At 36.6% G+C, this 17817-nt stretch overlaps 2 protein-coding genes and 1 long non-coding RNA gene across 3 annotated transcripts; 2 read left to right on the top strand and 1 right to left on the bottom strand.

The window, feature by feature from the left end:
* Positions 1-3350: 3350 nt before the first annotated feature.
* LOC131003299 (uncharacterized) lies at positions 3351-6650 on the bottom strand. The gene is made up of 4 exons (XR_009094601.1): positions 5900-6650; positions 5551-5624; positions 5293-5393; positions 3351-3906 (listed from the first exon to the last, which is right to left on the bottom strand). It is a non-coding gene; the product is annotated as an uncharacterized LOC131003299 (long non-coding RNA).
* Positions 6651-14783: 8133 nt separating this feature from the next.
* On the top strand, positions 14784-15938 carry LOC131003295 (uncharacterized). The gene has a single exon (XM_057929800.1). The coding sequence runs from the start codon at positions 14784-14786 to the stop codon at positions 15936-15938; it is 1155 nt and encodes a 384-aa protein (XP_057785783.1).
* Positions 15935-16705, top strand: LOC131003294 (uncharacterized). The gene has a single exon (XM_057929799.1). The coding sequence runs from the start codon at positions 15935-15937 to the stop codon at positions 16703-16705; it is 771 nt and encodes a 256-aa protein (XP_057785782.1).
* Positions 16706-17817: the final 1112 nt, after the last annotated feature.

Raw genomic sequence — 17817 nt, 5'->3', positions numbered from 1 at the left:
AAGTCAAGGGGAAAATGCTTATCTTTGCTTTCTTACAGTACTAAAACTCTTATGTCTTCATGATTTGCAGGGATTAAGGAAAACAGCACAGCGCTGGCTTTAACAATACTTCGCTGGCTGAACACGAAGAATACCCGGTTCAACCAGACCCGGGGGGGAGTAGCTGATGAGGACTGAAATATGCACCAGCGCTGTGCTAAACATAACGGGAATATTTCTAGTTATTATTATTATTGTGGCTATTTCTAATATTTGATACAGGATTGCCCTGACTCTCGGCTTGGCTCAGCTCGGCTCCGCTTTCCAGCTTTGATGGTTCAATTTCAAGATGTAGATTAGAATAACGGGGTTTGGGCTTGATTCATTGGGCTAATGGGCTTTAGGGGTCTGGTGGGCCCAATGGCCTTAGGTTTATGTTCATGCTTATAAATAGGGCTTTGATGCATAGATTAGGGGATAGTCATTTTTCTAGCCTTAACTTGTAAACTGTAAAACACTCTCTCGATTATAGTGGAAAACCCCAAAACCCCCGTGGACGTAGGTCTTCTCGACCGAACCACGTAAATCCGGTGTCGTTTACTGCTTTCTAGTTTAGGTGTTGGTTTCTCGTTTCACCAGGTTCAAAGTTCAAACCCCACCGCTCTCCCTTCCCCAAAAGTAAAAAAAAATTAAGACTGTATTAACTCATTAATGAGTACTATTTACTATTTTTTTGTATGTGAAAAAAACTAGTGTGTGTTAGGGAATAATAAAGTTATTATCAATTACTATTTTGTACTCACTACATATATCTCCTAAAAATATGCATCACCAAAAGTTATTGTCAATTATTTAGTAATCACTACATATATATCCTAAAAATATGCATCATGGTGGCATGAGTTTTGAGAAATGTTAAGTGAGTATTTTGTAAGTAAAGAAGAATCCATTTATTGTGAGTGGAATGCACTCCAAAAAAAAGAAAGTAAATATGTTTTAGAAATGTACTAAAATAACAAATTGTGCATAGTTTTAGGGGACAAGAGAATATGTTATTATTTAAATTATTAGGATATGAGTGTGATTAATCTTAGTATCTCGTGTTGAAAGAGATTTATTTGTAATTGTTACCAATGAGTTATTATGCAACAATTTTAGAATATGAAAAAAAATACATAGAGAAATGTTTAACTAGTCATTATTTTTTTAATGATACTCTATATATAAAATATTTTTTTCACTTTTTTATTAGAAATTTATTTTTACATAATATTAGGGTCGGGAGGGTAGAGTGAAACTCCACTTTATCTTAAAAAATAAAATGACTTATATACCATAAAATTGTTATATCTAGGACCCAGATCTAACAATTACTAAATCTACAAAAAAAAAAGAGAAGCAATGTAATGAACAAAGTTAATAAAATATATGAACAAGTCAATAAAAATTTACGAACAAATCAATATAACGCACAAACAACTACATTAAATTGATATGGGTAAAATTTCGCTCTTTGAACTCAGGTGAGAATGTTGTTCAGCATTACATTGTTTTGTTCGTAGATCTTATTAACTTGTTAGTTAATCTCATTTCACATGATGTCACTTATAGATCTTATATATCATGGAGATTATTTGAGTGAGTTTCTAGCACACTACCGATGCCACTTGACTCCTGCTCATGCCCATGGAATTTTTTATGATGAGGGGGTGAAACATTTGATTGATTTGCTACCAATGGAAGGGTAAGGCTAAGCGACGAAGATCACGACAGGATATGTATGGGGGGATATGTCATTACATGATATAAAGACAGATCTACCAAAGTTTGTGGATGCTATTGGGCACCATTTTGTTGTGTTTGGTCATGTGCCACATGTATTTATAAATGTGCAGGTTAAGCAGGATGATAATGATGCTGTGTCGAGCGATTTTTTTTAGAATATTGTAAATACCGAGATGCATGTGCTGGACATGCCTCTCAAGTCAGTTCTTCCACTGCGATCACTTGTTTAATTTGTTTAGAAGTCACAATATCTTTCTCATTGAGATCTTCATATGTAAATTAGACCTTGTAGTTCGTCTTGATCCTTTCAAGTTTATTAAGAGTGACTCTTTTATATGTGTTTAAGTTTTCTTTTGGTTCAGAGCAAACATTCGAACCACTTTTATATATTGATCTCCTTTCTTTATTCCCGCTTCTTAATCCCTCACTTGATCATGGTTTCTCGGATTAGCTATTCTTAGTTAAGCCTAATCATAATACATAATTAATTTGAATAAATATAAATCACATGATTTGAATATCTAACATTCCAAATTCATTCTCATTTGAATAACGTTAACACCTCCTGAAGCAATATCATAGCTAGTCATTGACTATACTTTTGATCGATCTATGTAATCGACAACAACAATTGCTATTGTAATATTTTTAGGCTCATCATGAGCAGCATCACACTTTGTACTTTTTTTTAGGAACCAAAAAGAGCATCACATTTTGTACAAGACCCATTAACACACAAAGTTCTCCATGTAATTTAGTACTTATTCAATCTTTAAATTGATCATATGTACATATGATAAAATTAAGGGTTAAATGCATGTAATATCACAAACTTTGTCCGAAATACATTTTATCTATGATTTTTTTTAAAAAAATTACTTTTATCACAAACTTTGGCATTTGTTCAATTTTTCCTCCGATGACCATAAAATTGACGTGACATTAATGTGGATTTTAATTTTACACGTAACACTGACATGGATTTAATATAATTTAGGGTTAAATACATGTAAAATTACAAACTTTGGTCAAAATACGTGACTCAACCCAATACACCTAAGGGATTGACTCGCAATCGTACGAGGTCATCCTAGTGTAGTAAGCTAACCCAAGTCATCTCTCAAGGAAGGCTAAACATGGCTCTAATCATGCTACGCACAGAAAAATAGGAAATAAACCTAAACACTCTAATCAAAAGTTTGGAGCTGACACTCTCTCTCCGATTAACTAATGCGTAATTAAAATAAAGCATATAAATTTATCTAGGCAAAAGATAGGAAGCATGCAAAGAAACAATAAGAAAGCATATAGAACTAGGGTTCTAATCTAGCTAGCACTCTAGAAAGCAGTAATTAAATCAACAATAATAAAGCAACGATTATCTAGGCAAGATAGAAGAACAAGCATCCAAATTCATAAGAACACCAATCACCATTAATCCTAAAGAACGTGTTGATGAAATCTAATAACTACCAACGGAGAATTCAAGAATGGATTAAACAACGATCTAACTACGTTAACTAAGCGATGGAATTGTCAATAGCATAAATAAACATCAAATATCATTATCTAATATGCTCATTTATCTAGGAAAATAAACAACCAAGAAATCTTGTAGAAACTAGTAAATCAAAAGAGAGTACTTATAACCAATTCAAGAAAACGACGATCGAGCGTAATCCAATAGTTCCTAATGTGTTTCTCTCTATCAAAAATCTAAGTAAACATAGTAAAAATAACCGCAGCTGGGGGCTGGCTGGGTCCAGAATGGGAAGAAAACCCTAGAAAAAGGGTTTTAAACCCCAAAAAACGTAACTGCCAGAAATACGCGGGCGGCGCGAGGCGGCGCCGCCGCCTATGCCCTTCGCCAAAAAGGACACGGCGGGTGACGTGGGTAGCGAGCGCCGGAGGCGACGGTGGGCGCGGAGGCGATGGTGGCTGCAGCTTTCGTTCAAAAAACGTCCAAAACGCTGGGTAGGGGGCGGCTCCGCCCCCCCGGACCCCCAGGCAAGGGAGACTTCGCCGCCCTCGACCCCCCGACTCGCTGACCTGGCAACGAGACCCCCGTACAACTCTGCGAAGCGGGAGATCCAAGACGTATCAACAAAAAACTTCGCGAAACGCCAAAAACACCACAATACCCTACAAAACAACATGAACACACACAAAGCCATTGAGCAAGTATAAAATAACACAAATATGCGCAGAGCATGCTCAAACTTGCGTCCCAAGAACCGCAAATCTCAACCAAAAATGAGGTAAACAATACGTTTTGCTCACGAACTCTTAAAAATTTTCATATTTTATCCACTACAAGAATTTAGCACATAGACAACATATATTTAGTGTTGTCTATGTGGGAAATGTCTGTTGTAGAGGCCAGTGTTGTCTATTTTGGGGTGCTCAGAGACAACAAATATTATATGTTGTCTATTTAAAGATAGACAACAGATGGAAGGTAATAGACAACAAATAATTAATAGACAACATATATTATTTGTTGTCTATTTAAACATAGACAACAAATGGAAGCTAATAGACAACAAAGATGATATGTTGTCTAAAATAATATAGACAACAAACCTAGTGGTTATAGACAAGAGATATTAACCGTTGTCTATATAATGATAGACAACGTGAAATATTTGTTGTCTATTATATGGTAAAATTTTAAAAAAATATATCTAATATATTTGCATCCTTGATTTATAATACCAATATATATAACAAAATTAAAATACTTAAACATCAAATAATCAAACAATACTCATAAACCAGTAACAAATAATAAAAAAATACTTATAAACCACTAAAATTCATAATTGTATCGTCTCTAGTTACGCCTTTATTTATCTACTAAAAAATTTCTAATAAAATCTCCAACTAATTACATCTTCATTCACGAACAATCATCCAACAATCAACCATCTAACTAGCTTGAACCTACATGAACAAAATCAAATAGGATAATTTTGTAATCAAAACACGATTTCTGAGAACACATTAGAAACAAAAGTTAAACAATACTTAGTAATCTTGTGGCCTGTGACTTGAAAATTTTTTGTTCATAGCTCGAACACGATTTCAAGCTCGAGCTTAGTAATCGTGTGGCAAACTGAGCTCGGCCACAAAATAGAAGCTCAAGATGAGATTGAACAGCTGAATATATAAATAGCCAAGCTCGAATCGGCTAGTATTCAGCTTGTTGTTTACTAGCCACTTCTACACGTGAAGTAATCGAAGGAGACAAGGATGGAAGATGGCCGTGGCACATTTTAATCTTCACTAAGTATATGTTCTAACCTGAAACCGAAGAGAGAAACAGAACGCAAGAATTTCTATAGAAGAAGAAGAAAAATCAGATAATTAGCTAGTTTCCCCCATTTAACTTCTTGTATAACTTGTTAGTTGCAATAACTGATATGACTATTCCTCGACCCTATTTAAAAAACTTTAGCCAATTATAGAATTCAAAATAGAGTTAATCAGCACTCAATGATCTCAAGCAATTGATGATTAACTACTCACCTTTTCTTGTTTGTGAGCAAAACAAAGTAGATAGGATCTAAGAGTGATTCTTGAGGAGTCAGTTATAAGAACCGCATAACGATGTAGGCACAATGGTGATGCTGCAAAGGCAAAAACTAAACCTTAGCACTGTCGGCTAACATTTGAGGCGAAGGAAAACAGGATGTGCAAGTGATCAGAATACCAACACCTTCCAAAACATATAAGCAAATAGAGCAAGAAAAATATGGAACCGGAACGAGCAAGATCAAACCATACCTTCCAAAACATATGATCAAAACTATCCAGATTACTGACAAAATCCAGTTAGATTCCTTGTAGATTATCCACACCTGACATCATAAGGCAGCATATACATAATATGAGAGGCTGCACAAACATCTGATTTTCTATATACCCTGATTTTTGCGAAGTTTTCGAAAAAACAGAATGATATGCAGTCTTAAGAAAGTCGAGAGCAGAAACAACATACATAAATATATTTAACAAACACTAATTATAAGCATCGCAATATTATTTGTGTTCTTCAACTGCTATAATTAAAAATAGTATTTTGGGATGTATTCAAATAATCACAAAATTTTATCAACAGAAAAATCAAATTTACCTTGAAGTTCATTAATTAATCCATGGTGCTATATTTTGACCAAATCCTTGTAAATGAAATCATGAGCCCCCGGAACTCCGACCCTGAGCTGAGTATTTTCTTCATCAGGCTGGGATGAGCAAGCGTGTTCAGATCATGTTTCCAATCTGTATATAGTTGAGTGGCTTTCGAAGTAGAAACATAAAGGGTTATTTCTTAAAAATCTCATCAAAAGATTCAGACAAATAACCCCATAGTTAAGAAACGAAAATCATCATAAATAAGAGCAGTATAATATTCTCAAGCCAGACTACAACAAAGCCGGAAACACACACAAACACAGACATCTACTTCTCAAGCGAAATTGAAATGAAGAACTTCATTCTTCCAATCATCCATACTCTCAAATCTAACAGAGAAAGAGGTAATAAAATAAATTGCAAAGGCTGAGGGATGAGTGGCACCGGGGAAGAATTGGCGACAGCATGACGACCACCTACAGACTGAGGGACGACCGGCTCCGGGAAAAAAACGGCAACAGCGTGAGGGACGGAGCAGCACCGCGGTGAGGAACTATAGCAACAACGCCGTGGTGAGGAATTGTAGCAGTAGCGCCGGGGAAGGATTGGCGATGACGTGGACGAGCGAGGCCTCACGCCGCCGTGGTGAAGGCTGTAGCAGCAGCGATATTTCACTGTAGCATTAGGGCTTTTTATTTTTTGTTTCACTCTACCGTATAATCTTAGTGTTAGGGGCATTGTTTTGTTTCACTGTAGCATTAGGGCTTTTTATTATTATTATTTTTTTCCGCTGTATAATCTCAATTTTCATTGTTTATATAAAAAAATTACACTATTGTTTTAAGAATATATTCTCTTGTGATATAATAGACAACATATTCTTAAAACACTTGTTTATCAGCGTGAATAAAGACAACGAAGTAGAAATACCTATTGTCTATTATATTAATAGACAACATAAATTAATATATGTTGTCTAAGAGAGGTCATAGACAACAAATTTAACAAATGTGTTGTCTATATAATATTGACAACATATTCATTAAATATGATGAGACATAAGAGGGTGGATATCTAACTAATCGGTGAATTATGAATGGATCGTGAGTTATACCTAGTTGCGATTGACCGGAGAAGATAAAGGGAGTAAACGGAATGCTAGAACGAGAGAAAAGCTGTTGTTGTATTGAGTGTAGAAGATAGCGTAAGTTACATATGAGCACGTATGCTAATATTTATATATTACATATGGAGGGTAAAAAAGTAAAATCGGCACCGGAGCATGCATCTGGCGTGGTCGGGGGCATAATGGTAAAATCGCCTTTACGCCGGGAGATTTCCCTGCGTCTCGGTGATTCCGCTGGTGAAAACCATTCCTCTGGCGAGAACGATTCCTCTGGCGGGTGTAATTTCTCTGGCGAATACGATTCCTCTGCTAAGTGTGATTCCTCTGGCGAGAGTGATTCCTCTGGCGAGTGTGATTCCTCTGGCGAGGGTGATTCCTCTGGCGAGGGTGATTCCTCTGCCGAGTGCGATTCCTCTGGCGAGGATGATTCCCCTGACGAAAGCTACCTTGCTGCTCCCTGTGATCCTACTGGTAAAGACATTCCTCTATTCCGCATATATTACTCCTCATCAAAATATGTTGTCTATGTGTCCGATTCTTGTAATGATCACAAACTTTTTGTTCAATTTTTCCACCGTTTCCATCTCCGCATTCTTTCTCCCACCGACGTCTTTTTGCATTGGAATAGGTGGTTGACTCTCGCCCATCGCTTAATATGGTTGACAAGCACTTGGCTTAATATTGGTTTCAATATTTTGTACCAATTTGCATAAACTCAGCCTCTATACCATTTTTCTTTTTCTTTTTTTCAAATAAACACTAGGACAAAATACAACAAATGTCATCATATGCATTCTGAAGTTGATTGTAGTTTGAACCCTGGACCTTTTTACACCCACAAACAATAAACTCTGGATTCGAACTTAAAGAGAAGAAAGAGAAAGAATAAGACATCTTGTTATCTTCTCGCTTGGACAAAGAAAGAGAAAGAAGAAGGCGAAAAACATTGCAAGACGCGAGGAGAAAATGAGAAAGAAGGAGAAGAACCATTTATGGTAACAAATGCAACAATGAAATATATAATTTATGGTTTTGATTTTCAATTCTAGAGATTTAACCACAAATGAGTACAAAACGACGCAGTTTCGTACAAGAATGATACGCTGCGTTTAAAGTATCGGACGATAATAAATATGGCGCGTGTCGGCGAGCCACATCACCGCCACTTCGATTTCGAATTGGGGAAAAATGAAAGCGGTTGAAAATTTGAACAAATTAACATCAAAGTTTGTGATAAAAAAATAGAAAATTTTAAGATAGTGAGCAAAACATATTTCAGGTAAAGTTTGTAATATTACAACCATTTAACCCTAAAACTAACATCAATCTGTTATAAAACTATTATAACAATTAGTTTACTCAGTTGATTAGTTATGAACCGGCGAAATGGTCCAACCAACGCCTAATCGGTATTAATTAAATACAAACCAAAATAACGCATAGAAACCAAATGAACTTAAAAGCAAAACCTAAATAGCAACAACACAAATCACAATAATACAAACAAGGTTACTAAAAAACAGAAATATGATTAACATGTGGGGAATATAGGGAGAGAAAAATGACAAGCAACAAAACGTTGGATACATGGCATGGGATTAACTGAAGATGAGATATAATTATTCTTTTTCTCTTAAATATTACGAGTTTAAAGAAAGGGAGAGAGGGAATAAAAAAGATGTGGTTAGTAAAAAGACAAGAAGCCCCCGACAAAGATTTTGGCAGTACGGACCAGACATCCCATTCCTTATTATTCTCCAAATCAGCTCCACACATTTTTTTTTCGTATTAATTAATTAATTAATAAGTTCTCCCTAGTTTTAAGGGCTATTTCGTTTGCTTGCTGTTAGTAATTAAAAATTGGTTGTCAGAGAATGTTGGGAATAATTAATTCAAAGGAAAATTCATACGTTAAAAGTGTGAACAAAGATCTCGAAATCTTGATTGCATTTTCATTTTATGTAGTCATTTCATAATACTGTGGTGCGTGTGGGGGTGTGTTTATTATATGGAGTATATGAAAAAAAAGGCTTCTTACAAATCATAGTCTTATAACGTTTGGATTAATTAAAAGAATAACTGAGGTTCGTTTACAATTAAAAAAATTAAACAAATGATTCAAATAGGGGTTGACAACGTTATGTTAAAGTTTCTTGATTTTCAGTTATTTAAGACAAGTAAAAAATATTTTAAATGCGAAGGTAACAGAAATTTCGTCGTTAGTAAATTAAGGTGAGTTTGGTTGGATTTAGATACCAAAATAATGCTAGTATTAAATTAAGGCGAAGGCAGGCGTAGTTATCATAAATTAATGGTGAAAACATTCTTGTGATGTTCGACTTATATATGAAATATTCTTGGCGCGTGAATATCGATAGGCATCTAGAAAGACCAAATTTACTGTCATTACATGAAGAGAGAGGTTAATTTTTGTGGATGAAATGAAAATGATCTAAAATTAATAGTGATCACAAGCAAACAAAAAGCTTTGATGCTTGTGATCATTTCATTCCCTAGCTTGGATATGTGGGTTTTGGGATTCCCAATTAAGCCCCAAGTTTTGACCACTTTAAAACTTGTGTGGCGCCGTCCTAGTTTGTCTATTGTTGCTACTTCTTTTTTTAAGTCATTTGGCTAAATTAGTATCTTCACATGATCACTGCCTCACTATTTCTAATACCATGCATGTATATATACATACAAATTAATATGGGTATGAAGGAATGTCTTGAATTCTCATCAGATTATAGTCTAGCTATATATATATATAGGTCTGTCAGCTAATTGTTAAAATATAATATAACCCTAATTTTTAGTATTTTTAAAAAAAAGACTATATGTTATAGAATTTAAAAATAGAGACTATAAATTACGAAATTTGAAACTGAGGACTATAACTTCCATTTTTTATATTTACACTTCTATTTCGGGCCATAATGGAAGCTATAGTCCTCATTTTGATATGTTAAATAGGAGTGTAAATGCAAAAAATGGAAGTTGTAGTCCTCATTTTCAAATTTCGTAACATATAGTCTCCACTTTCAAATTCCGTAACATATAATCCTCTTTTTCAAAAATACTAAAATTAAAGTTAAGGTCCTGTTTTAACAATATTAGCTCGTCTGTTTTGGAATAGTACGTACTTCTGAACTCCCTAATAAGATTCATAATCTTGATAATAACTTTAACTTCCCACAAATTTCGAAAATAAAATTGGTGTTAATTTTAAAAGGGATTGAGAGCTAGACAACACAAATGTTATTAGGAATTATTGGGTATCAAAATTGGTAAGAAGGTACTAAAATCACATACAATATTCCCCGATTTTTTAAAGATCAATTATGTACTAAATTGATATATCTAAAATTAAAGGTGGGTATAGTTATGAGGGCATAAAGAAATTAAAATTTTCAATCTGATGAATTTATTAAACAAACAACAAACTCAAACATACGATTTTGGACTTAAAGCTGTAGACAAACAACAAACTCAAACATTAAGTTTAAACTGCTGTTTAATCCCAATGCCAAACAACAAATATTCCTTTCGACAAGAGAACATCACCATTTTAAGTCACTTATGTATGCATGTATAAAGTCTCTCTAGCTGAACTATTCTTACCGCGCGATTTGCCTATATATATAATTAATATCTTTTGTGTGTATAGATAACTATAGATATTGCGTTACCCGATGAACCAATACAAACAATGCAGCTCTAACGATCACCTGATAGGATTCAGCGGAGACAGAGATGTAGAATCCATGTTAATTTCAAATCATATTTTGGATGTTTTACAAAAATATTCTGTATTAGGGTAGTTATCACTTTTTAATTCAAAATATTCACGTATCTATATATATATGAAACATCAGTTTCTAACGGCTCTTTTTTTGCGCCAATTTTTCTCTCTCATCTATCACCTATTTTATCACACTTTCTCTCTCCTATCACACATTCTCACTCATCTATACGTTCTCTCACCCATTTTAACATCCATATTAGTATTTGATTAAATATGATTTCCATGAATTTTTCTCTCACTTCTCCTTTTTTTGTTCTTTTCTAAAAATCGTCAAATTCGATTAATAAAAAATATTCAATATGGATCTTAAACTAAAGATCATGACAAGATCTTTAATTTGATGTAAAATTTATATATATAAAAAATTAACTCGAAAAAGTAAAATCGTTTGAAATCATAAAAATTACTCCCTCCGTCCCATTATTTATGGGACAACACTGTTGGGCACGGAGATTAAGAAGAGTAGAATGAAGGGAATTGTTATTGTTAATTAACACACACACATACACTTACACACTCTCACGCACACTCACTCTCTCTCGGCCTCTCTCTCGCCGGACCGGTACACGGCGGCGGGGCCGCCGGCGAGCGCCGCCTCGTCGGCCCCTCTCCATCCCCCTCGTCGGCCCCTCTCCGGCCACTGTCCAAATCGACAAGCAAAATTCCAACAACCAAATTTTCAGAATTTTAGAGAACCAAATTAACAACCAAATTTCAGAGAACCAAATTTCCAGAAATTCCAAGAACCAAATCGACAAGCAAGATTCCAAATCAACAATTAAAATCAACAACCAAGATCGAAATTAAAATTTCAAACAAGATCGAAATTAAAAATTTCTAGAATCAAATCAACACAATAATTTTGAAGAGAGAAGGCATGGTGCGCAGATCGACGCGGGTGGACGGCGGACGTGGACGACGCGAGTAAATCCCCCAAATCGTTGGAAGCACGACGGCGGTGGAAGGACGATGGCAGTGGGAGATGGTGGAGCCCCAAATCGGAGCCCTAAATCCCCAAACTCACCGTCGACTTCCCTTCGTCCCTAAATCCACGAGGCTTCTTCTCCGCGAGGCCGACCATGTCGACGACGATGGAGGCGGCGCTGGAGGAAAGCGGCGTGTTAGAGGAGGGCGGCGCGCTGGAGGAAGGAGTGAGGCCAAAGGTGTCGGCTACTGGTAGCAGCGAGCAAGCTTCTTCTTGTCGGCGACGCCCCCTCCTTCGCAAGCTTGAAGCTTTCTCGGCCGCCGGTCATTTCTTCGCCGCGGGCTTCTTCTCCGGAGGCGGCGGCGTGAAGCTGGCGAAAGATGAGAGACGAAGAGAGAGAGCGTAAGATGAGAGACGAAGAGAGAGAGCGTAAGATGAGAGACGAAGAGAGAGAGAGAGAGCTAAAATTGAAATGAGTATAATTAGAGAGAAATGTAATTAGGTAGTAATTAGCAAATATTTTAATACTTAAATGACCCCTGATTTTTTCCAAAAAAGGAAATGTGTCATGTAGGTTGGGACAACCCAAAAAGGAATACGTGTCATGAATAATGGGACGGAGGGTGTATTTTTTTTTCTCTCATCTCTCCTCTCTACTCTCTCCACTCTTCTTTTTTCTTTCTTTCAATAAAATGTTACGACTTTTTATCTTTATTCTTTTTTTATAGTAATTTTGTTTTATTTTCTTTTTTATAGTAATTTTGTTTTATTTTTATTATATTAGCTCAATTTAAAGTTCTTTAATTTACGTAATTAATTGGCAATTGTTATTTATGAAAATAAATCCTATCTCTTTTTGAAAAATCAATTTTTTGGAAACTTTATTTATAAAATTTGTATTTAAACGGATAAATTTACATATTTGTACTCATTATTAATTAAAATTAAATATTTCAAATATTGAAAATTAAAAATTCATATGCTTTCATATTCATATTTTTTATTAAGTAATTGATGTGAATTATTTCACTTTTAAACAAATGATTTACATTTACTTATATTTTAATTATATTTATTTATTTTAAATATCATTTAATTTTGATGTTAACCATGCATCGCACGGGCGCGCATACTAGTATTATTAATGTTCGACATATTAGAACCAATTAATTAAATTCGTTTTTAAACATAGGATGCATCCACTTAATAAAAGCACAAGAAAATTTACTTGAGAAGTGACAACCCAAAGCTTGTGTGTAATTTGTATGCCAAATAAGTCAAGACGTTGCCCAAGCCGAGCTGCAACATTGTTCGTGGGCACATTCAATATTTGAAAACAAACTCAATTTAAATGTGTTAATATGTCATTATTAGAAGTGTAAGACATCTATATATATTAAAAGAGAAATAAATGTCAATAAAATCAATTTTAAGGGTATAATTGGAATTAGAAAAAATCTTAATAATTAACTACTTATTAATTAGTGGTTAATATTGTTAATTTATCAAAAAAGAAGGTGCAACTTTAAAAATGTCCATTTTTTAAGTTGTATGTAAAAAATATCCATTTTAATAAAAATGTTATGTTTATGCTCAAATTGACTAAATTACTTCTAATGTATCACAATTATACTTATAAGAGAGAAGTCTTACACATACGTTTTTTAAATTTTTTCAGCAGATAATTTGAAAAAAAATTGATATTGATTGAGAATCATAAAGATTTTTGAATTTAATGCCTACAATATGCGACAAATATGTGCAGCACACACTTGAAGGTAACGGGCAACTCACATTTCAATGGGCGTCACCTCACAATTCATGGATAAATGATTAAATTAAATTAGTTTCGAAGTATTATTGAAACTAAAATAATCCACCAGTAATAGCCTTAAATTCAATTAATTAACTGCTGATTAGCATGTTTGTATATTTTTTGAATAAATTAACTTGAAAGTTCCTATGTAAAAATTGTAAAATAAATAGTCACACATAGGTAGTCGGTTGGGGCTGGGGCAACTAGTTATTTGAGGGCGAGAAAACCGATCGATTACCTATATTTTTTGGTGAAAAATTAAATTTCATTCTAAAAAAATGGTTTTAAATATTTTATTTATTTAGGGATTAATTCACATTTTAATAGAGGGCATAATACATTATTTTATAATTAAATTAAAATGAATCTCACTTTTTTAAATAACCATTGACCGTAAAATATAATAGTTCTGCCATGATTATATTTTTTTTTTTTACATTTTTCTTACACAATTACTATTCAATAAGAAAAGTGCACGATTTTTTGCAAACAACAAATCGATCCATAAACATCAAGGATATATTAATTCATTCACTTTAGTTTGAGTATAAACACAATTAATGTTTTTTTATTTAAAAATACACATTTTTCATATACCACTTTAGCTTTTTTTTAAAGACTATTAACACTATATTAAAATATATAATTTCTACCCATTATGATTAAAGGCCATTTTATGATTAATTAAAGGGACAAAACTATCCTTAATAACATCTCCGCCACACAGCCTCGCGGCGGCCCTCCACCTCCGCCCGCTCTCGACCCCTCCCGTCGCTGTCACAATGAAATAACGACATTCTTTCGAATCTTTTTCTTGCTGTACGTTATATATATATTTATATATATATATATATATATATATATATATATATATATATATATATATATATATATAGGAAGAGGTTCAAATAAGAACCACTAAATAAAATTAGAACGGAGAACCATTTTAAGCCATTCGATCATCAAGATCTACGGTGGATGCATCATCTTGGTGGATGAATGCAGATCCTGGGTTCGAATCCTGAAGGGAGCAAAATTTTTATTATTTTCGGATGCATTAAATTTAATAGCGAATGCATTAAATTAATATGTCACACCTATGACCAACTTTAATAACATTCTCTCCCTCGTTGAGAGCCGTCGTCCCTCTCTCCTTCGTTGAGAGCCTTCGTTTTTCATTCAAGTTTCTACCAGTTTATCAACCCTTCCACTCATGGAGGAGCGCATGGCCGGACTAAAACTATCTGCTGAAGAGGACGAACTCCTCATTGATGATGATATCGTTGACGACACCACGGTAGCGGTTGAACTATGCTTGGTGGGCCGGTTTCTCACTGAGCAGCCGATAAACTTCAATCTCATGCGAAGCAGACTGGCAAGCATCTGGCGACCCGGGAAAGGAGTCTTCATGAAAGATATTGGGGACAGCAGATTCATATTCCAATTCTTTCATGAACTGGATCTTCAGCGTATCTTGGATAATGGCCCTTGGTCTTATGGAAATTTCCCTCTCATTCTTCACAAACTAAAGAAGGGAGACTTACCATCGAAAGTCCCCCTTGACACCTTACCTTTCTGGATACAAATCCATGATCTTTCGGCAGGCTTCCTAACTGAGAAAGTAGGGAGACTCCTTGGGAACTTCATCGGAAACTTTCTTGAATATGACAGTACCAACTCTTTTGGAGTCTGGAGGCAATACATGCGAATCAGAGTTGGCATAAATGTCGCAGAACCCCTCAAAAGATTCAAGAGATTGAAGAACACAGACGGAACCTCCTTCCAGGTTTCTTTCAAGTATGAACGACTCAACATCTTCTGTTTTCTCTGCGGAAGACTTGGACATTCTGAAAACTTTTGCAATCTCCGCTTCACGCTCGAGGTCAAAGAGGTCGAGAGGGAATGGGGTGCTTGGCTTAAAGCAGCTGATCGGCGGAGTGTGTCTCTGGCCGGTGACAAATGGCTCCGAACTGACGATGGAGGCTCCAACCCTAGCGGGGCGGCGGCGGAAGCTAGGGTTTCAAGCGAGCCGTTACAATCCGACCCGAAACGGAAAGCACGTGATTTCGGGAGCAAATCTCTCCCCATAATGGGATCACGTCATACCAGCGATCCAATCCCTCAAATCACGCACAGCCTGGTGCTGCGGGATATCAGTAACGTTCCAACTGATCGGGAGTTAATGCAATTAGATGACTCATCAATTATCAATTTTGAAGAAAGGAAAAGACGACGTGGCACTAACACTCATGCCATGATTACCTCCACATCATCTGAGATTTTCCCTGCTGGAATCCACGTGGATGTCTCTGATGAATCAGACCTTGTATCGGCGGGCTCCAATGGTGGAGTCGGCCGGGCCCAATGAATTGCATCAGCTGGAATTGCAAGGGATTGGGCCATCCCCTTGCGATTCCGACGCTCATCGAACTCGTTCGAGTTCACAAGCCCAATTTTATCTTTCTCTGCGAAACATTATCCCAACGTCAACGAATCGAGGAGATCAGAATTCGACTCAACTTTGAAGGCTGTTTCTCTGTGGACTGTGCAGGCAGGAGCGGGGGTCTATGCATGCTTTGGAAAACCACTTCTTCTTGCAAACTCACTGGCTACTCTCGGAATCACATCGATATGCAGATCAATGATGCTATTGGAAACTGGAGACTTACCGGCTACTACGACTTCCCCGATAGGCAAAACCGTCGAGACTCCTGGAATTTATTGCGAAGGCTCTCAGGCTTGAACACTCTCCCTTGGATCATCATAGGAGATTTTAACGACCTCCTCGATCCCGGAGATAAACGTGGACGAGTCGACCATCCAAATTGGCTCATGCAAGGCTTTCGAGCTGCTATTATGGAGTGCGAACTTTCAGACATACCTCTCAGCGGATACCAGTTCACCTGGTCTCGTGGATTGGGGACAAACCATTTTGTTGAGGAACGGCTTGATAGGGGTATGGCTACGAACAATTGGAAAAATCTCTTTCCAGAGGCGGTGCTGCTCCCGGTCTCGGCCACTATCTCAGATCATGTTCCACTCCTGCTAAAGTGCAAAGGCTCTGCTCATCCTAGGCATACTCGCAGGTTTCACTTCGAGAACAAATGGTGCTATGAACTTGACTCCCCGTTGTGATCCGCGACTGTTGGACCAACCTCTATGATATCAATATACTTGAACGGTTGATGGCGGTCTCTGAATCTATTTCTGTATGGGCGAAGCATCTGGACAGCAACCAAAGAATGCAAAAGAAGAATCTTGAGCGACAGATCTCCTTCTACCAAGGGAAATTTGATGCGCATTCCATTGAGAAGCTCAAGAAGGCGAGAAAAGAGATGGCTGAACTCCTCCTCAGAGAGGAAACACACTGGAAACAACGGGCAAAACAACACTGGTTGAGGGAGGGAGATTCAAACACAAAATTCTTCCATAATATGGCTTCGGCGAGACGCAAGGTTAACACCATTACCAGGCTTCAAAGAGACGATGGTAGCTGGGCGACAAACACCAGTGATATAGGCCAAGAGGCTAAGAAGTATTTTGAAAACCTTTTCGATGATTCCACCAGCCATATCAACTTCGCCCAGGTCCTTGATCAGCTTAGCCCGACCATTGATGACTCCATGAATGATGAGCTTACTGCCCCTTTTCGGATGGAGGAGTTCAAAAAGGCAGTGACCCAGATGCACCCCGATAAATCGCCCGGCCCCGACGGCTTCAACCCGAAGTTTTTTCAAAAGTTTTGGAATGTGATTGGAAACGAGGTGTTCCGCAGCTGCTGCGACTGGCTTACAACAGATGAGTTCCCTCCCACCCTCAATAACACTCTGATTACTCTCATTCCAAAAGTCGAGACCCCAACTAACATGAAAGAGCTTAGACCAATAGCTCTTTGTAATGTAGTTTACAAGATTGTCTCGAAGGTTTTATGCAACAGGTTAAAGAAAGTCCTCCCCTACCTCATTGATCGCTCTCAATCGGCCTTCGTGGAAGGGAGAGTCATCCAAGACAACATTCTCATTGCCTTTGAAGCCATCCACACGATGAAGAGGAGAACTAGAGGGAAGAATGGCAATCTAGCTCTCAAGATTGACATTAGCAAAGCATACGATCGCGTCGATTGGAACTACTTGGACGCTGTCCTACAGAGGTTGGGCTTCGGTGAGAAATGAAGAAGATGGATGAAACTGTGTGTTCGCACCGTTTCGTATGAGATCCTTGTGAATGGCGCTTCTGTCGGCCCTGTC

The sequence above is a fragment of the Salvia miltiorrhiza genome, unplaced genomic scaffold, assembly GCF_028751815.1.
Source record: "Salvia miltiorrhiza cultivar Shanhuang (shh) unplaced genomic scaffold, IMPLAD_Smil_shh original_scaffold_188, whole genome shotgun sequence".
Taxonomy (NCBI): domain Eukaryota; kingdom Viridiplantae; phylum Streptophyta; class Magnoliopsida; order Lamiales; family Lamiaceae; genus Salvia; species Salvia miltiorrhiza.
This window is presented reverse-complemented; position numbering and strand designations above follow the sequence as displayed.